At 45.2% G+C, this 14,528-nt stretch overlaps 1 protein-coding gene across 7 annotated transcripts in view; it reads right to left on the bottom strand.

The window, feature by feature from the left end:
• LOC105667335 (max-binding protein MNT-like) overlaps positions 1-14,387 on the bottom strand; it is a 30,855-nt gene extending 16,468 nt beyond the window's left edge. For 2 of the 7 annotated variants that reach the window (XM_012359066.2, XM_012359067.2), the window contains exons 1-3: positions 12,374-14,387; positions 10,556-10,985; positions 4,881-4,952 (exon numbers count right to left, since the gene is read on the bottom strand). In XM_012359066.2, coding sequence (XP_012214489.1) covers positions 4,881-4,952; positions 10,556-10,985; positions 12,374-12,391 — 520 coding nt within the window. In that variant the 5' untranslated portion in view covers positions 12,392-14,387. Of the gene's footprint in view, positions 1-2,997; positions 4,243-4,880; positions 4,953-8,414; positions 8,722-10,555; positions 10,986-12,373 lie in introns of those variants that run through there. The other 5 variants (XM_012359070.2, XM_012359068.2, XM_067349966.1 and 2 more) reach the window with 5 other exon arrangements.
• Between the last annotated feature and the right edge of the window lie 141 nt (positions 14,388-14,528).

The following is a 14,528-nucleotide window of genomic DNA, read 5'->3' as shown; positions in this document are numbered from 1 at the left end:
TCAATTCTATATTAATAGCGGAAGAACCGAGAATCGAGCGGTCTATGTAAAGAGACAACGACAAAAGACTGTGACAGCCGCTTTATCCGCATGAGATCGGCATGAAATCGGATCTACAAGCGAAGACCGTAGTAATCAGATGTTAATCTAAGCGTGGCCATTTTCAGACTGATATATTGAAACCGGCGACAACCGTCGCACGATAATCCGTCTATGCGAGGAAACGCGTACTCGTAAACGCGTACTTCCAAGAGCGTTAAATCCGTCCGTGAAATAAGTCCACTTGAGAGAAGCCAGATGCACGAAGTGTGTTTCGGGCGAACCGCATCTTCTTCAAAAACAATGCATACTCTTCTCCTCCGATTGCTATCTCCGCTCCGAATTAATTTGACAGAAATTAGCGATAAATATCGCACAATCGCTTATGGTTATCTAAACAGCACTGATTTACACAGCACGATAAATCTACAAAGCTTCCTCCGAATGTTCACGCGTGATTTAAGACAAAGTGACCGCCTCTTTAGAACTCGACACATAATTCTCGCAAACAAAAATTTCACTTTTTAACACGAGCGTTTAGCTGCGAGATGAAACCTGAGAAGTCATCTCCATCTCTCCGTTTCGGTAAAATCAAACACAGTTCGCCACTTATTGTTAGCGCGATTACCACGCTCGCCGTAGAAACGTTTCACACTGCCAGCTTCTACCGAAATATTCCGCGCAAAATTTACCGTCGACATGTGTCCATTCACGCGCGCACCGTGATTTTGCGCTGATCGCGCAAATATTTTATTTATAACATTATGCATACACGCTGTTTGCTTCGCACGTTAATGTCATAGTGTCGGTGACACGATAATGACTTTTGATATGATAATACTTTGTACCCTATGCAAAAAATAAAAACGACTTAATAAATTATTACTGTAAAAAAGTAGCGACCGTTCATCTCATTACAATTTGCCATCTTTCGAGAGATAGTTTTCCATAGATATAAAATCGAATATCTTTTTTATTGCGCACTATAGAAAAATTCAGCAAATTTATACAATTTGTAAATTACATAAATAACGGAATATAAACGGAGTATAAATAACGGAAATATAAGCGAGTAGAGTATAAAACTTATAAAATTATACAAATTTAATTATATACTTAGTGAACTTCATTATTTATCGTGTAACTTTTACATGTTAATTATGCAAATTTACCGAATTCTTTGACAGTATTCAAGGAACTTCGAACTTCCTTTTGCATTCGAAAAAGTAATTTACTGCATTAATAATAAGTAGACGATATAAATTTATACGATACAAAAACAATGTAAGTGCGACATTTTTCGACGTTCTCAGTGGCGCAGAATTTACGATGTAAATGAATAACTGTTGTATATAACATAGTTCAATATCACGCGCACACGATCGAAACAAGTCGAACGTATGTGCACCTTATCGGGATTTGCCTCATCGGCCTTTATCATAGTGGGTAAAGTACGTTCGAGAAATTGAAGCGAACGTACTGCTGTCGCGATCAACTTTAAAAAAAAGTTGAACGGGAGTGCTAAACGAGAACGGAGTGATAAACGACGTATGACGAGCGATTAAAGTTTGCTCACGCTACATATATAAATCTTCCGAGTGAGCAATAAAAATACGTGATAAAACGTTTTGAGAGAAAGTTTCGCGCGGAACGCGGGGAGAAATGTTTTTAGGCGGCGGGACTTAAGCCCAATCTACAATGTGCTTTTCGATTTTTGTTTTCCGCCTGTTTTGCCTTTACGCGAAAGCGTATTTTTCTTCAGAAATTCAGAGAGGAGAAATTGCAAATCACGGCGTTTCCCGACTTCACGCGAGACACGCGCAGAGAGCGAAAATACGAAAGGCAGTGAGCGAGAAACAATACGCAAGAAGCACACTGTAGATCAGGCATTACTGGAATCAGTCGCTCGTCGAAAGATAAAATTTTTAGGAGGGCATCATTTATCAGAATTTTGTTTGCAGAACGATTCAAGATCGGGACTTAACAGAATAAATTTTCAGCGCGAGATCACTGATTTCACGGTAAGATCATATTTCACTCTTGAAAGAGTAGGCGCTTTTGTTTGGAAAACATTGTTTCCTAGGCTATTCCTGACGAGCGTTTAGGAAATAAGGACCGATGAACATGCACTCAAAAAAATGATCTTGCAATAATAGCTAAAATTTTCTAGGTGTAAAAAATTAACTAAAACAGATAAATGATTAGCAACTGTTGTGATATTGCATATGTAATTACTTAATAAGTTTAGATGACAGAAACAGAATATATATCTGTATTGTTTGTGAACTTGAAAAAGAAAGTTTCTCTAAAGCGCCTATCTATATAAGATCAATCACGTGTTAGATCATGCAATGAATAACATTTAGCAATGGTACCTAAATTTTTCAGAAGCTATTGCTAGAACATTATTGCTATAAATTCTGTATGTGACAAACAATGTTTTCACAGATACGAAAAATAGCGATACATTCTTGTTGCGATATTTAGAAATCTAACTACATCAGCGAAATATTTTTTTGAGTGTGTACTAATGATAAAATAAATATACCGACAGCGTGTTAACTGCAGAAAATTTAAGTGGTTCACAGAAAAGCTAGTTGCGTTACCAATTTTCAGTCATTTGCTTATCATTGAGCTGTATTTATTTAAAGTGAGGGGAAGAATCGCACTGCTGACTACGCACGTTCGTATATCGCTGAACTCGCACTTGCTAGTTCTTTGAAAAAATTCGGTGGAAAAAAAAAAGATCGATTGCCTATTGTGCAATTTGAAGGAAAAATTCCTCAAAAATTTCCGCGGCATTTCAAAAATAAAAATAAACCGAAATTTGAGGAAGAACTGGTTAAACATGCATATTGAAAATGCTTTTCGACGAGGAAATGGAAAAATTATTGCATTGCAATTGCTGGTTTCGCGAGGCATTTTGGAATCGCGCGACTTTTGACGCAAAAATCTCACCGAGCAGGTAGTGGCGTATCCACTTTTTCTTCGGCGGAGGCGGCATCCAATCGTTGTGTCGCGGCGGTTCTCCGCCGTTGACAATGTCGATTATATCGACGACCCGCGTCGGCGTCGGCGGCATCGGCGGCGGCAAGCTATTCGCGTCCATTAAGCCTCTCACGTTGTTGTTCGTTTCGTCGACGACGCCGATGTCGACGACGGCGTCGCGCGCGCTCAAACTCACGCGCGATTGCATTACCGGCGACGTAATCCCGTCTGACACCAGGAGAACACCCATCTTCCCGAAAAGCGGCTGATCCGAGCGCACGCGACCGAAACTTCCGCTTTAGCTTCCTTTCACTCCGGAAAAATCGATCGACCGCATGCTATATCAGCCTTTTCGCAGCCGTATATCGCGAGCATCGATATTGCGAGCGCAACAGCGTCGTCGTCGTCGTCGTCGTCGTCATCGCCGAGCGATTAAATCTCGCAACGACCGACAGCGTCGTCGTTCCGCGCCGAACGAACCCGACGAGGTGGCAGGCGAGGAGGCCGCGCGGAGAAATGGCCACGGGAACGCGAAATGTGCGATGAAGAGAGAGATCCAACAACGTGGTATCGCGGCGGTGAACGAAGGATACGACGAGGGCCGACGACGGCGAAGTCGTCGGCGCGCTAGAAAAATTTCGATCTTTCGCAACGCGTTCGCCGCGGGGTGACGAGCCCGTTCGAGCGATTCCGAGGATCGTCCACTTCATTCCTCGGGGATTACCTTGGAAATAACATTTTTCCCACGCGAAAATCTCTCGACGGAAATTCCGCCCGTGCAAAAGCCGGTCGTCCTGTTATATCGTCCAATTTTTCTCACGTATATTTCAAATCGCACCTTGAAGATTGTGCGGATACTCGGAAAACGACGATTCTCGCGGGACGAGATTGCGGCGAAGAAGAGCTCCGTTTCACAACGAACAACCGAACACTACTCCACTGTTTGCATTTTACGTCACTTGTGATTTTATACGACGCAGTTGATTATATACACCGTGTAACATCGTACACCCTGGCTCGTCGCGGCAATACGCGCCGGTCGATCAGCTGTTCCGTATTTGGCGATCGCGGGGCCGGCTGATCGATCGATTCCGGCGATTGATCGAGCACGCGACGATCACACGAAACTTGTACCGCATGAGTCGCGGATACCGACTGAAGTCTAAACTTAAATGCCGCCACCTCCAACCTGAGGATGACGTCCCCGTGCCTCCCTTCTCGCTAGACAGCGGCTGCGGCGGCGGCCGCGGCTCTCTCTCCCCCCCTCCCCCCCCCCCCTCGCAGTGACATCACCGTCCTCGCGAGACTGCCTCCAGTCACCACTCGGCGCGATCATGCTGTCCTTATCGAAGGACTTGCTCCGCGGCGGCGCGACACGTTGGCACTCGAGATCACGTCAAGTCGCGCACGCTCCATCGCGAGAACAGTGTCTGGCCATATTTAGCACCGGATTTTACTTACAGGCATTTTTCGACAACGAATTTTCAATATTTTTCTACTTTTTTTTTTTCAATAAAACGACAAATCTGTATTACGCTCCAGAAGAAACGGCGAACACTAATTAGCTATTGAATAACCTTCCTTTGATTTGAAATGCAATTTCGTATTTGTAACTATATCAAGTGCTGCATTATTAATGCAGAAATTGTCGACGTTGTTAATGCAGAATAATATTCTCGTCGTATAAAATATGTATGTCGCAACTGTTGCGATTGTACTGTACTTACTATAATAACGCATAATGTGCACGCTTTTAGCTCGTCGATATTTTATAACATTTATATATTCTGCATAGAATTGGAAGACCGTTGTAAAATATGGATTTTAATTAATAACGGTACAAATGTACTCACCATCGATAATCAGCATTTTCTCCTCACAGAAAAGATCATCTGACTCTGTGCGTTCTCTTTTGAATTTGGTACCTGCGGAGAAGAAAATCATTTGTTCATTAAGCTTCATCAATCAATATAATATAAAAATTCTTATTTTATGAATGTAATGAAAAAAAAAAAAAAATGTGTAGTTGATACAAATCAATCCCGACTAAAAATACGGCGAGATAAAAACAGCTGTTGATATCAAATCTTGACTTCAAATATTACCAAAATATTCTCAATGCCTTAACACAAAACTAGTTTCTATTCCAAAATGGAACAGATTTGAAATACTTTGCCTAATCTTTGTCTGGATCGATATAAATGTATGATAATTAAACACTTCCTCCATTCTGTAAACATTACATGTACCCAAGTTTTTCAACACTTTCAAATTGTCATGTGTGCGCGTAAAAAAATTGCTATTCTGTCCATGCTACTTTTCCTTTCCCAATGATAAGACCATCAACGCAAGTACGCGCACCACGAGTGTGGAAAACGCAGGGAGCGGCATCATCGCGCATGCAACGCAGGGTCTCTCTCTCTCTCTCTCTCTCTCTCTCTCTCTCTCTCTCTCTCTCTCTCTCTCTCTGTCCTGCCTGTCTATCCCAGATTTTCTCGGGTGCATCTCACACCGTGATGGGTGGTGTGAATCTACAGGTCGATAAGGTATGAAAAATTGAAAGAAACGCGTCTCCACGTGCTAGATCTGTCGGATGACGGTGGCGGCGGGGGTGGAGGGGTGGATCGAGAGGAGAATCCCCTCGAACGGTTCGGGTGGCACGACGGGTGGGGAAGTGCAGCGAGGTGGTGGGGACCCGCGCCAGCACGTGAGGGGAAACCACGAAGGTGGGGGGAAAATCCAAACTTGCCAAGGCAGCTCTATCTCGTTTCAATCCGCTCGTTTACCACCCTCTTCCACCCGCGAACGAGCCGGCAACATCGCAGATTGATCAGAACGCCACGCGGACGGTCGCCCGAGGTGGGGATTTAGCCGGGGACAACGCGCACGCGTACTGCAGGGAGCCGATTTGTCCGCGTGTTCGTCGGTCGTTGCCGATAGTCCGCACGCGTGCTCAACCCTTTCGGGATCATCGGGCGAGATGTATATAAAGCTACGTGTTCCCGGAATGATATAATATTCATTGCTAGAAAGTATTAAAATTTCATGAATTACGTAAGCTGCAGTCGCTATATTTATACCTGTCATTACACGAGGATGGAATTGACCTTAATAACTGCAATGTGTGTTACCAATGCAGCACCTAGTCTCTCTAATATCCAGCTAAATTGAATACATCATTTTATATATTCCTTTTTAATTAGACCGAAGGAGATTAAAGTCGCCTAATTTCGATACACCTAATTTACCTTTTCCTTGACAAATAGTTGACATTTGCAAAGCTTGGATTTTCCACTGATGAAAACCATCAATAATAAATTCACTGGATTCGTCTTTCATCGTAGTTTGCAGAAAAATTCAATTGAACGGTTCTCATTGGAAAAATAAACGGTGCAGGCGGAGTAACGTCGCGAATTACATAATTCTTCTGCTGCACGGACCTGCCTTCGCGTAGCGCGGTATGAATTGCAGAGGATGACAGTCGCGTTACGACGTTATAAAGTAGAATTGCATCCTTCAGCCGCGTGCACACGATAGACGGTCTTAAACGGTCATTTAACACACGTTGCCTGTTATATCAGGTATAATCACGCACTGTCGTGTCGGCGCAGCACGCGCAACACGGTAACAGACCGGATGCACGGAGATAGGGAGCGAATTACGGCGTTTAAATCATCCGCATTACGATCGAGGTCGTGCATGCAAGCGGCACTCTTAAATTTTTCCATCTCGCGGAAGACCCTACTGACCTAGCGTATGCAACGCACAATATAATTAATAGAATAGAAATATAATTCGTGGAACTCACTCTTTATACAATTCGTGCTCCGATTCTTAATTAAAGTACGAAGCTGCGTCAATCTCAAACAACTCCGAATCTTTGCATCGCATTTAAACTCGTGTTCAATCATGATGCACGAATATCTAGATAAGATGCGCAAATCTAGTTACCCAAAATTAATTTTATGTGGGCACGCATTTATCATTGCACTGATTGTGAAAAATACTTTGGCATGAAGTTGCACCACTCGAACTTTAAGCATCCCTGTCTAGATGTTCGTGCATCATGGCCGTAAAAAAAAAATGTTAATTATATTTCTGATTAATTTATTCACTATGTGAGTGTTATTAACATTTTAACTTTTTAATCTTTCATGTGCATATCAAATATGTACTTAAAAATGGCAGACTCTTGCTATATTGATGTGTTCTAAAAATCACAATCTCCCCTCAAACACTCATATTGACGCAACGATCTCTGGAAACATTTATCCAATCTACACCGCGACTGTTTTTAATAGTCTTCGTATCACAAGCTTATTACACCATGTTGTGCATCACCACTTTCGCGTAAATCGCGCACAATGTGCATCTTACTGCAATCCTATTGTAAAATGTGGGACAAATCGACTGTAGCGATGAGAACAGACGAAATTTTACAGCGGCTGAGGCGGCTGATAAATGCATGAGGAAATAATAAGAAATAAGCAACAATTATAACCGTAACAATAAGATTTAGATAAACAAATGCATAAGAAATGTTATGAACATCATATCGTAACCACGATAATATGATAATAATAGAAACAATAATTGCGATATGATAATAATAGAAACAAAAAAAAAACAAATCTATTGTCAGAATTAAGATCATTAGATCGACTCGAGAAGACTGCTTGAAGAGACTGAGTGAATCATTTATAAGCCGCGCTCTAAAATTGTCCTCCCAAGTATTCTTATATAACATTATGCAACAAAAAATGCAGATGTGCACAAGAGTGTGAATGGCATAAATCAATATGGGCAATTTAACAAGTCGAGTTAAAGTAAGAGCGATTAACAACAAGCTTGATAAATCTAATTAAATTTGAAATGTCAATGCGAGGTGTTTCAATCCCGATTATTCACTTTACAGAGAACGAGATCGAATGGAGGGAGGGCGGGAAAGAGGGGGAAAAAAAAAAAACCGGACGACACACCAAGATGCGTGATGAGAAAGGGCGGGAAAGAGAACGAGAGGGATATATAGCCGCGAAGGAGAGCCACGACATAGAACGCGCGAGTAGATGGCGCGGTCCTGAATGAAGCACGAGTGGCTGCCGCGCCGTAGTTTCAGAGTCAGTGACCGGATCGCTCCCTCGGACCCCTCTTTCTCGCAGCCGACACATGCGCGCGGTACCTGGTAGGGGTTCGCCACCCTCCTCCTCCCCCCCTCCCCCCGCGTTTTGCGACGCTTCACCTTTCCCTCCTCGCACCCATGACGGTTCGACCTCGTCGGGGTACCTACAGGCACCTCTTCATCTCCCACTCGGAGTCGCTCGACTTCCGCCACCCCTGAGGTCTCTCTCCCCCCTCCCTCCACCCGGTCTCTCGCGGTTATCGCTCACCGTGCAAGTGGTTCGAACGTGCGCGCACGTTGATTTCGCCGTGAGTAGGAAGACGCAAAGCGCACGGCGAATCAACCGAAACCTTCGCGCGTTCTTCGCCCGTCCACCCTCCTCCACCTCCCCGAGGCCGCTCACTCAGTCCCGTTTCCTTCGTCTTGCCTCGCAGCCCCCGTAAACACTCGTCTCCATCCGTGATGCACTTTCGCGCGCGGGTCGCTACGTCGCGAGAAAGGGAAAATTCCAACGGCCTCGGTGTTTCTCGCAGCAGTAAAATACGTTCGGCACAAAACTCACCGGCGGCGGCTTTCTGTTAACATAAAATTAATATCGGAACTACGAAAAGTCGCATGTCATGAGAAAAGCACCGGCGCACCGTCTCTGTCCGAGAGTGTCTCGAATGAACGAGAAGGATCTTTGATCGCGTTTTGTATAATTTTTTTTTTTTTTTTTTAGAAATTCAGATCCGACGATCTTTTCGAAAACGGAGAAAGGGAGAAAGTAAAGCGAGTGACCGGCGCTTATTCGCGCGTATCATCGCGCTTTGTACGCGGCCGTGTACTCTTTCTCGCGTGCACGATTCGCGAGAACCCACCTCGCAGGATTGGCGACTGGTCAAGTCGTTGACCGGGAAAAACTTAGCGGCAATCGAAGGCGGCCAATGATCCGATTAGTCTTGCAATTACGATCGTTCAGGGACGACTAACCAATTGACCGATACACTGTACAGAGACGACTAGAAATGCTTCTCTCGTACGAAGTTGCGTCAATTTTAAACAACTCTTGGCAAAACGCGTTTATTGCGACCCCCAAGTACTCGTCGCCTCCAAGCTGTGTGTTGATTATTCAACATTTTTAAGTGTTCAAGATATGAAAGATCGAGAGAACGAGATTAAAAAATAAGTAGTGGCTCATATTGCGATGAAAAAGATTAATCGATGAAAACAATTTTAAATTTTTGACTAACAAGTCATGTGTGATGCACGAATATCCACCCTAGATTAATGCAGGGATTTGTGTCTTGGTTACTCGTCTCGAGATGCTCGCCATAGTTGAGAGGCACTGTCGCGAGGTAAATCATACCTAATTTGGAGGCGGTGAACGCGCTGGTCATTGCTCGCGATTCGCATGTACGTGTCAGTATTTCTCAGCCGAAGTGGATGCGATTATCGACGGTATATGCTTCGATTCGTTCGGACAACTTTGCAATTTTGTAAAGCATACAGATAATAATTTCTGACTCAGAATCTCTGGGGGAGGGGGGGGGGGGGAGAAAAAACTATTGTAGTAATAAATTTGCTGAAGTTAGTTTCACAGCTACACTACTTTTCTTTCATCGATGACGTCGGTTTCTCTCTATTATCTGCCTGTTGCTCTAATCAAATAGAAACAAGCACGTTTCGCATCACGATTTCTATTTAGTTACAATAAAATAAAGCAAGACAGTGCCTGCTTGGTGCGAACGCGTCTTTAATCGTACAATGCGCTCGAGCGTATTTCGCAGATTCATCAATCTCAAAGCTTCTTTGTCTTATCATTGGAAAGAGATTACGATATCTGTCTTACTCAGACGACAATGCATTTTATAGTTACGACCGTTTTCGCATGTGAAATCCATCACGCCAAATGACTTAGCCAACATTTTTGCATGTCTCGAGACATCGTGTTATTAATCAGTATGGTATTAATCAGTTGATTACTCATTGTGTCGACGAAGTTACCGTCGCATGCATACAGTGTGCAAATAATTGTCGCGCTAGTAGCGACGCAGTAAAAAAACATGTGCAACACTTATCTGTCGTTATCTATGTCTCGAGAAAAAACGTGACGTATCGAAGAAATATGTACGACAGGATCAAAATATCTAGGAAATCAAATTATTCTATAAAATTATTCTCGCGATTGTTCGCTTTTACAAAAAAAAGTCTTACAAACTACGATTGATAACGATAAAAAAAATACTTCAAACAACATTTAAGAGGCAATTTTTTTCGTGCTAAAATCCGATCGATTTCCGTTCGATGTTAACGTCAATGCGAAACATTGACTCTCGCGTCACAATGCAATGCAACGCCGCTACACGTCTCTCCGTATTGTAACAACGCGTCGTGAAAGGTCGCCGTGAAGCGGCGCGTGGTACTCACCACGTGGCTCGGTAGAAGCATAAGTATGGTTAGAGTGGGGCGGTGTGGACGCGAACGAGTGTAGGTCCGTGGAAGAGGAGGAAGAGGTGCTTGCGAGGCGCTTCTTTTCCTCTTGTTCGACATAGTAGGCCGCTTGCAGCAAGGTTTCCAGGCTCATCCTGCGACCGGTATGTTGTTCCGTCGCGGCGGGCGTGGAAGGGATGGTAGTCCGATGGTGGTAGTGGTGTTGCTGCTGCTGTTGCGCGGGCTCCTTGAACTCGCGAACACTCGCCGAATGATCGTGCTGAGCCCGTCGCATCGAACCGCCGGCGTTGCGGCGGTCGCCGACGCCGACGCCGCAGCCGCCGCCGGTTCTGGACGCCGGCGATGAGTTGGCAGGACCAAATCTTTTGTCTCTATCCTTCTGTTGCTGCTCGCTGCGCTTGGCAATCTGTACGCGGAAAAAAAAAAAATTAATCTTTAGCAAAAGTTCACATTTTTATCAATAGATTTAGATAAAAGTATGACTTTTCAATGGCATCTAAAAGTCTCCTGATATGTCACGATAAAAGCTGTTATTGCTGCAATATCGAGCGCGATAACGTTTTAAAACAAAACAATTAGAGAAAGGTTAGTGGCGGAGAAAGAGAGAGAGAGAGAGATTGTCGCGCGACGTCTTTATAACTGAACTCGAGAAAAAATAAACTGAAGAATCTCTTGATTGGTTTTACCGCATTGTTTAGAGCTCGCTGAGCTGGACGGCGTATCGGGCTTATCTAAAGGATAACGTGGACGTCGTGGACACAACCGGTGTGTCTACGACGTACGTCACGCGACGTACACACGTGACGTAACGCAGTCGCGCGGGAAGCGTTTCCATCCCCACCTTCAGGCTACCCACTCACGCCGCTTTTGCAACAGCGCACCAGATGGAAACGCGCTGCGCAGGCGCGTCGCAAGGCTTTTTATGCAGCGCAGAACGGCAGCACGCATCCCGAGCTCGCGTTGCTGGAGTCGAGAGAATTGAGCAGGCGACTTAAAAAAGGCGAGAATGTTTCAAGATAACAGCACTCGTGAAAAACGTACGTTGAGTACGGCATGAGAAATGCATACGCTTTTATTTAAACACGTTATACAATGATTTCCAGTTTATCTCGTGCAATCGAAGAGATGTAAAACATTGCGGTTGTAAGACAGTTTTTCTTCTCATCTCGACACATTTCGATACCTGACAGACTTGTGATTTTACATAACAGTGAACCATTTGATTCTATTTTCTACAACAACAGACTTGCAACACTAATCACATCCAATCTTTTTATCAATTCTGTCAAGCCAAATTAATTCTTGCAACTCGCGCGATTTACTTTACGATAAGATCGATCGACAGGGGCGCTTTATTTCGGAATACGAATTCGATGCAGCATCAGAAATTGAGACGACAGTTCGCAGGAACGCGCAGGCATATATGTTCTCGCGAATCGTGTTGTTCCTCCACCGCTCGAATCGTGCATGGTAAAAAAAGAAAGGAGAGACTAGTGGTGGCGTCTCGTTACGTGGAGTTTGCGTGCGCAAAGGCGACTACGAGAATGTACGTGATTGTAGCATATCAGCGCATAAAAATCACGAAAACCTGTGCCAAAAAAAGATTATTTTATCCTGAAAAATGTACTTTTACGAACAATAAGCGATGTTACGAGTAAATATCAAGCAACAAAGATAAAGCTTACACTTGTACTACAGCCGGACACAGTAAGAGTAAATATAAACGAAAGTAAACAATTGATCGCTATATTTTAATTCACAATTAAAAAAAAAAAAAAAAAAAAAAAAACATACCTCGTTTAACAAGCACATTGCAAGCGAAGATTATACAATACAAATGCAGAAAAGAAAGAAATAGAGTCGTTATTTAAATCACTGGAGTAAAAACTGATCAAAACGAAACTTGGATGCCTGGTATGTTGATTTGGAAAGCAGATATACCTCGGCCGGCGAAATCGCGAAAACGCACGACGTCCACGATGTGCGGTCGCGCTCGCATTCTCTGCGGGAGACGCGCGGGGTTGGGACGCGAAAATAATGGAGGGAACAAACGCGCGGCACGGCACGACGGTTCGCGGCGATTAACTAGCGGCAGCAGCGTCGTCGTCGGCAACGACAAGGGAAGTGCACACGCGATGGCTCAAACGGCGCGCGTCTTCGCGAAAAGTCAAGGAAGCGTGCTGCCGCTAGCCACGCGAGCTCCGAAAACTGACAAAGCAACACGCACGTTAGATCGGTCGACGACGCACGCAACGCCGGCCAATCGCAACACTCGCGGCGTGTGACGTCACTGGTTGGACGTCGCGCCATTGGCCAGCTCTATTATGGCACGGAAAACACGCCACGCAACCACCTCTATACACATGTTAATTAAATAGGCGCTAGTAACGGAGAAGATAATGGTCCGTCGAGGCTCACTGTCTCTCTCTCTTCCTCCCCCTCTTCCTCTCTGTCGCGTGCGCGCGCGAACGCGAGCGCGATCCGTCTTTTCCCGTCCCGCTCGCTCTTTCTCTCGAACGGGCGTGGTGGTTCGAGAAAGAGAGAAAGATGTAGGCGAAGACAAATAGAGATAGGAAGTGAAGAGACAGAGAGGGCACACAGAGCTCGGCTCCTCCGCCAAAACTTACGAACTGAAACGCACGTATCCTGATTGACGCGTTGATACACACAGGCTAGAACGACGAGCCCTACAGCGACGAGTAGACACTACCGCGATGAGCGGATAAATAGTCTCGCACCCTCTTTCCGCTATGAAATTCGCTCACTCACTCTTCACTCGTCTGGCTTGAGCACGATATCCGCGTATTTGTGTGATTCTGTCAGGAGCGCGCGTGGCGAGGAACGCTTCGCCGTGTCCGATCGGATTAAGCGAGCGGCCGACAACACGGCGTACCGACGCGAAAAGAAATGCCCGTAACCGCGACCGCGCGACGGACCGACCGTTTCGGAGCGCGCGGCGAAACGCGGGTTATAACCTGATCGATCTGGCGCGTGGCGATGGCATCTTACAAGTGCTGAAAACCACTGCGCATCAAACTGCCATGCCTGCTCGGCCACGATTCACGTGTCCGGGCACCGCGTTGCCGTCCAATCGTCGCGCGGTATGTGACGTCACCCGGCTGTATCGACGAATGAGCGCGGCCCATGTGACGCAGCAATCCCGCTGGCTGGGCGTGTGAAGACAAGTATCGCGGAGCTTTCCTGCCTTTCGGTCGTTCGTTTCGTCGGTCGGTCGGTCGGTCGTCGTCGTCGTCGTTATCGTCGTCCTGTGTAACGGCGGTCAGCCGTTAAATCCGCGCACTCCGTCTCTGCGGCCGCTTTGCCCCCCGTCACGTTCTCTTCACTGCGGGCACGCGACACGTTACGCGAAACGTTCCACCGCGAGAACCTAATGCTTACCCTACGTCGCACGACGCCGCAAGCGCACGGACACGTACGCGAAACGTGAAAGAACGCGCCGCGCAGAGCAGAGCACACCCGACACCCGGCTCGCCCGGGCAAACACTCGCGCTCGGATCGCACGGCGGCAGCGTCACCCTCCGCCACCTTTTGTCACGTTCCTTCTCTGTCACATGGATCGCCGCCGCACGCGCGCGCGCAAACGTGTGCGATGTTGCCGTTTCTGTCTACCGGACGGAGGTACGCTCCATTGTTTACTTTCGCGAGCGCGCGCGTCCACGAGGTCGCGTGAGACAACTGTAACCGCCAAAAATATATTCTTACAAATCTTTTTTTATTCTAAAAAATCGCCTACCAATCAATTGCTTATGACAAGCGCACTCCAGAAAAAAAATTGTTGTAAAAAAATGCATTCAAAATATAAAATATAGTGAAGACAACAATATAAACAATAATAGAAGCGTTATTCGATAAATAAATTCTTATAAAATAATGAAATCTGAAAAGGAGCTGAATTAAATTAATTATTTAAATACGTGAGCATAGATAA

Source organism: Linepithema humile, chromosome 1 (assembly GCF_040581485.1).
Source record: "Linepithema humile isolate Giens D197 chromosome 1, Lhum_UNIL_v1.0, whole genome shotgun sequence".
NCBI classification, from domain to species: Eukaryota; Metazoa; Arthropoda; class Insecta; order Hymenoptera; family Formicidae; genus Linepithema; species Linepithema humile.
This window is presented reverse-complemented; position numbering and strand designations above follow the sequence as displayed.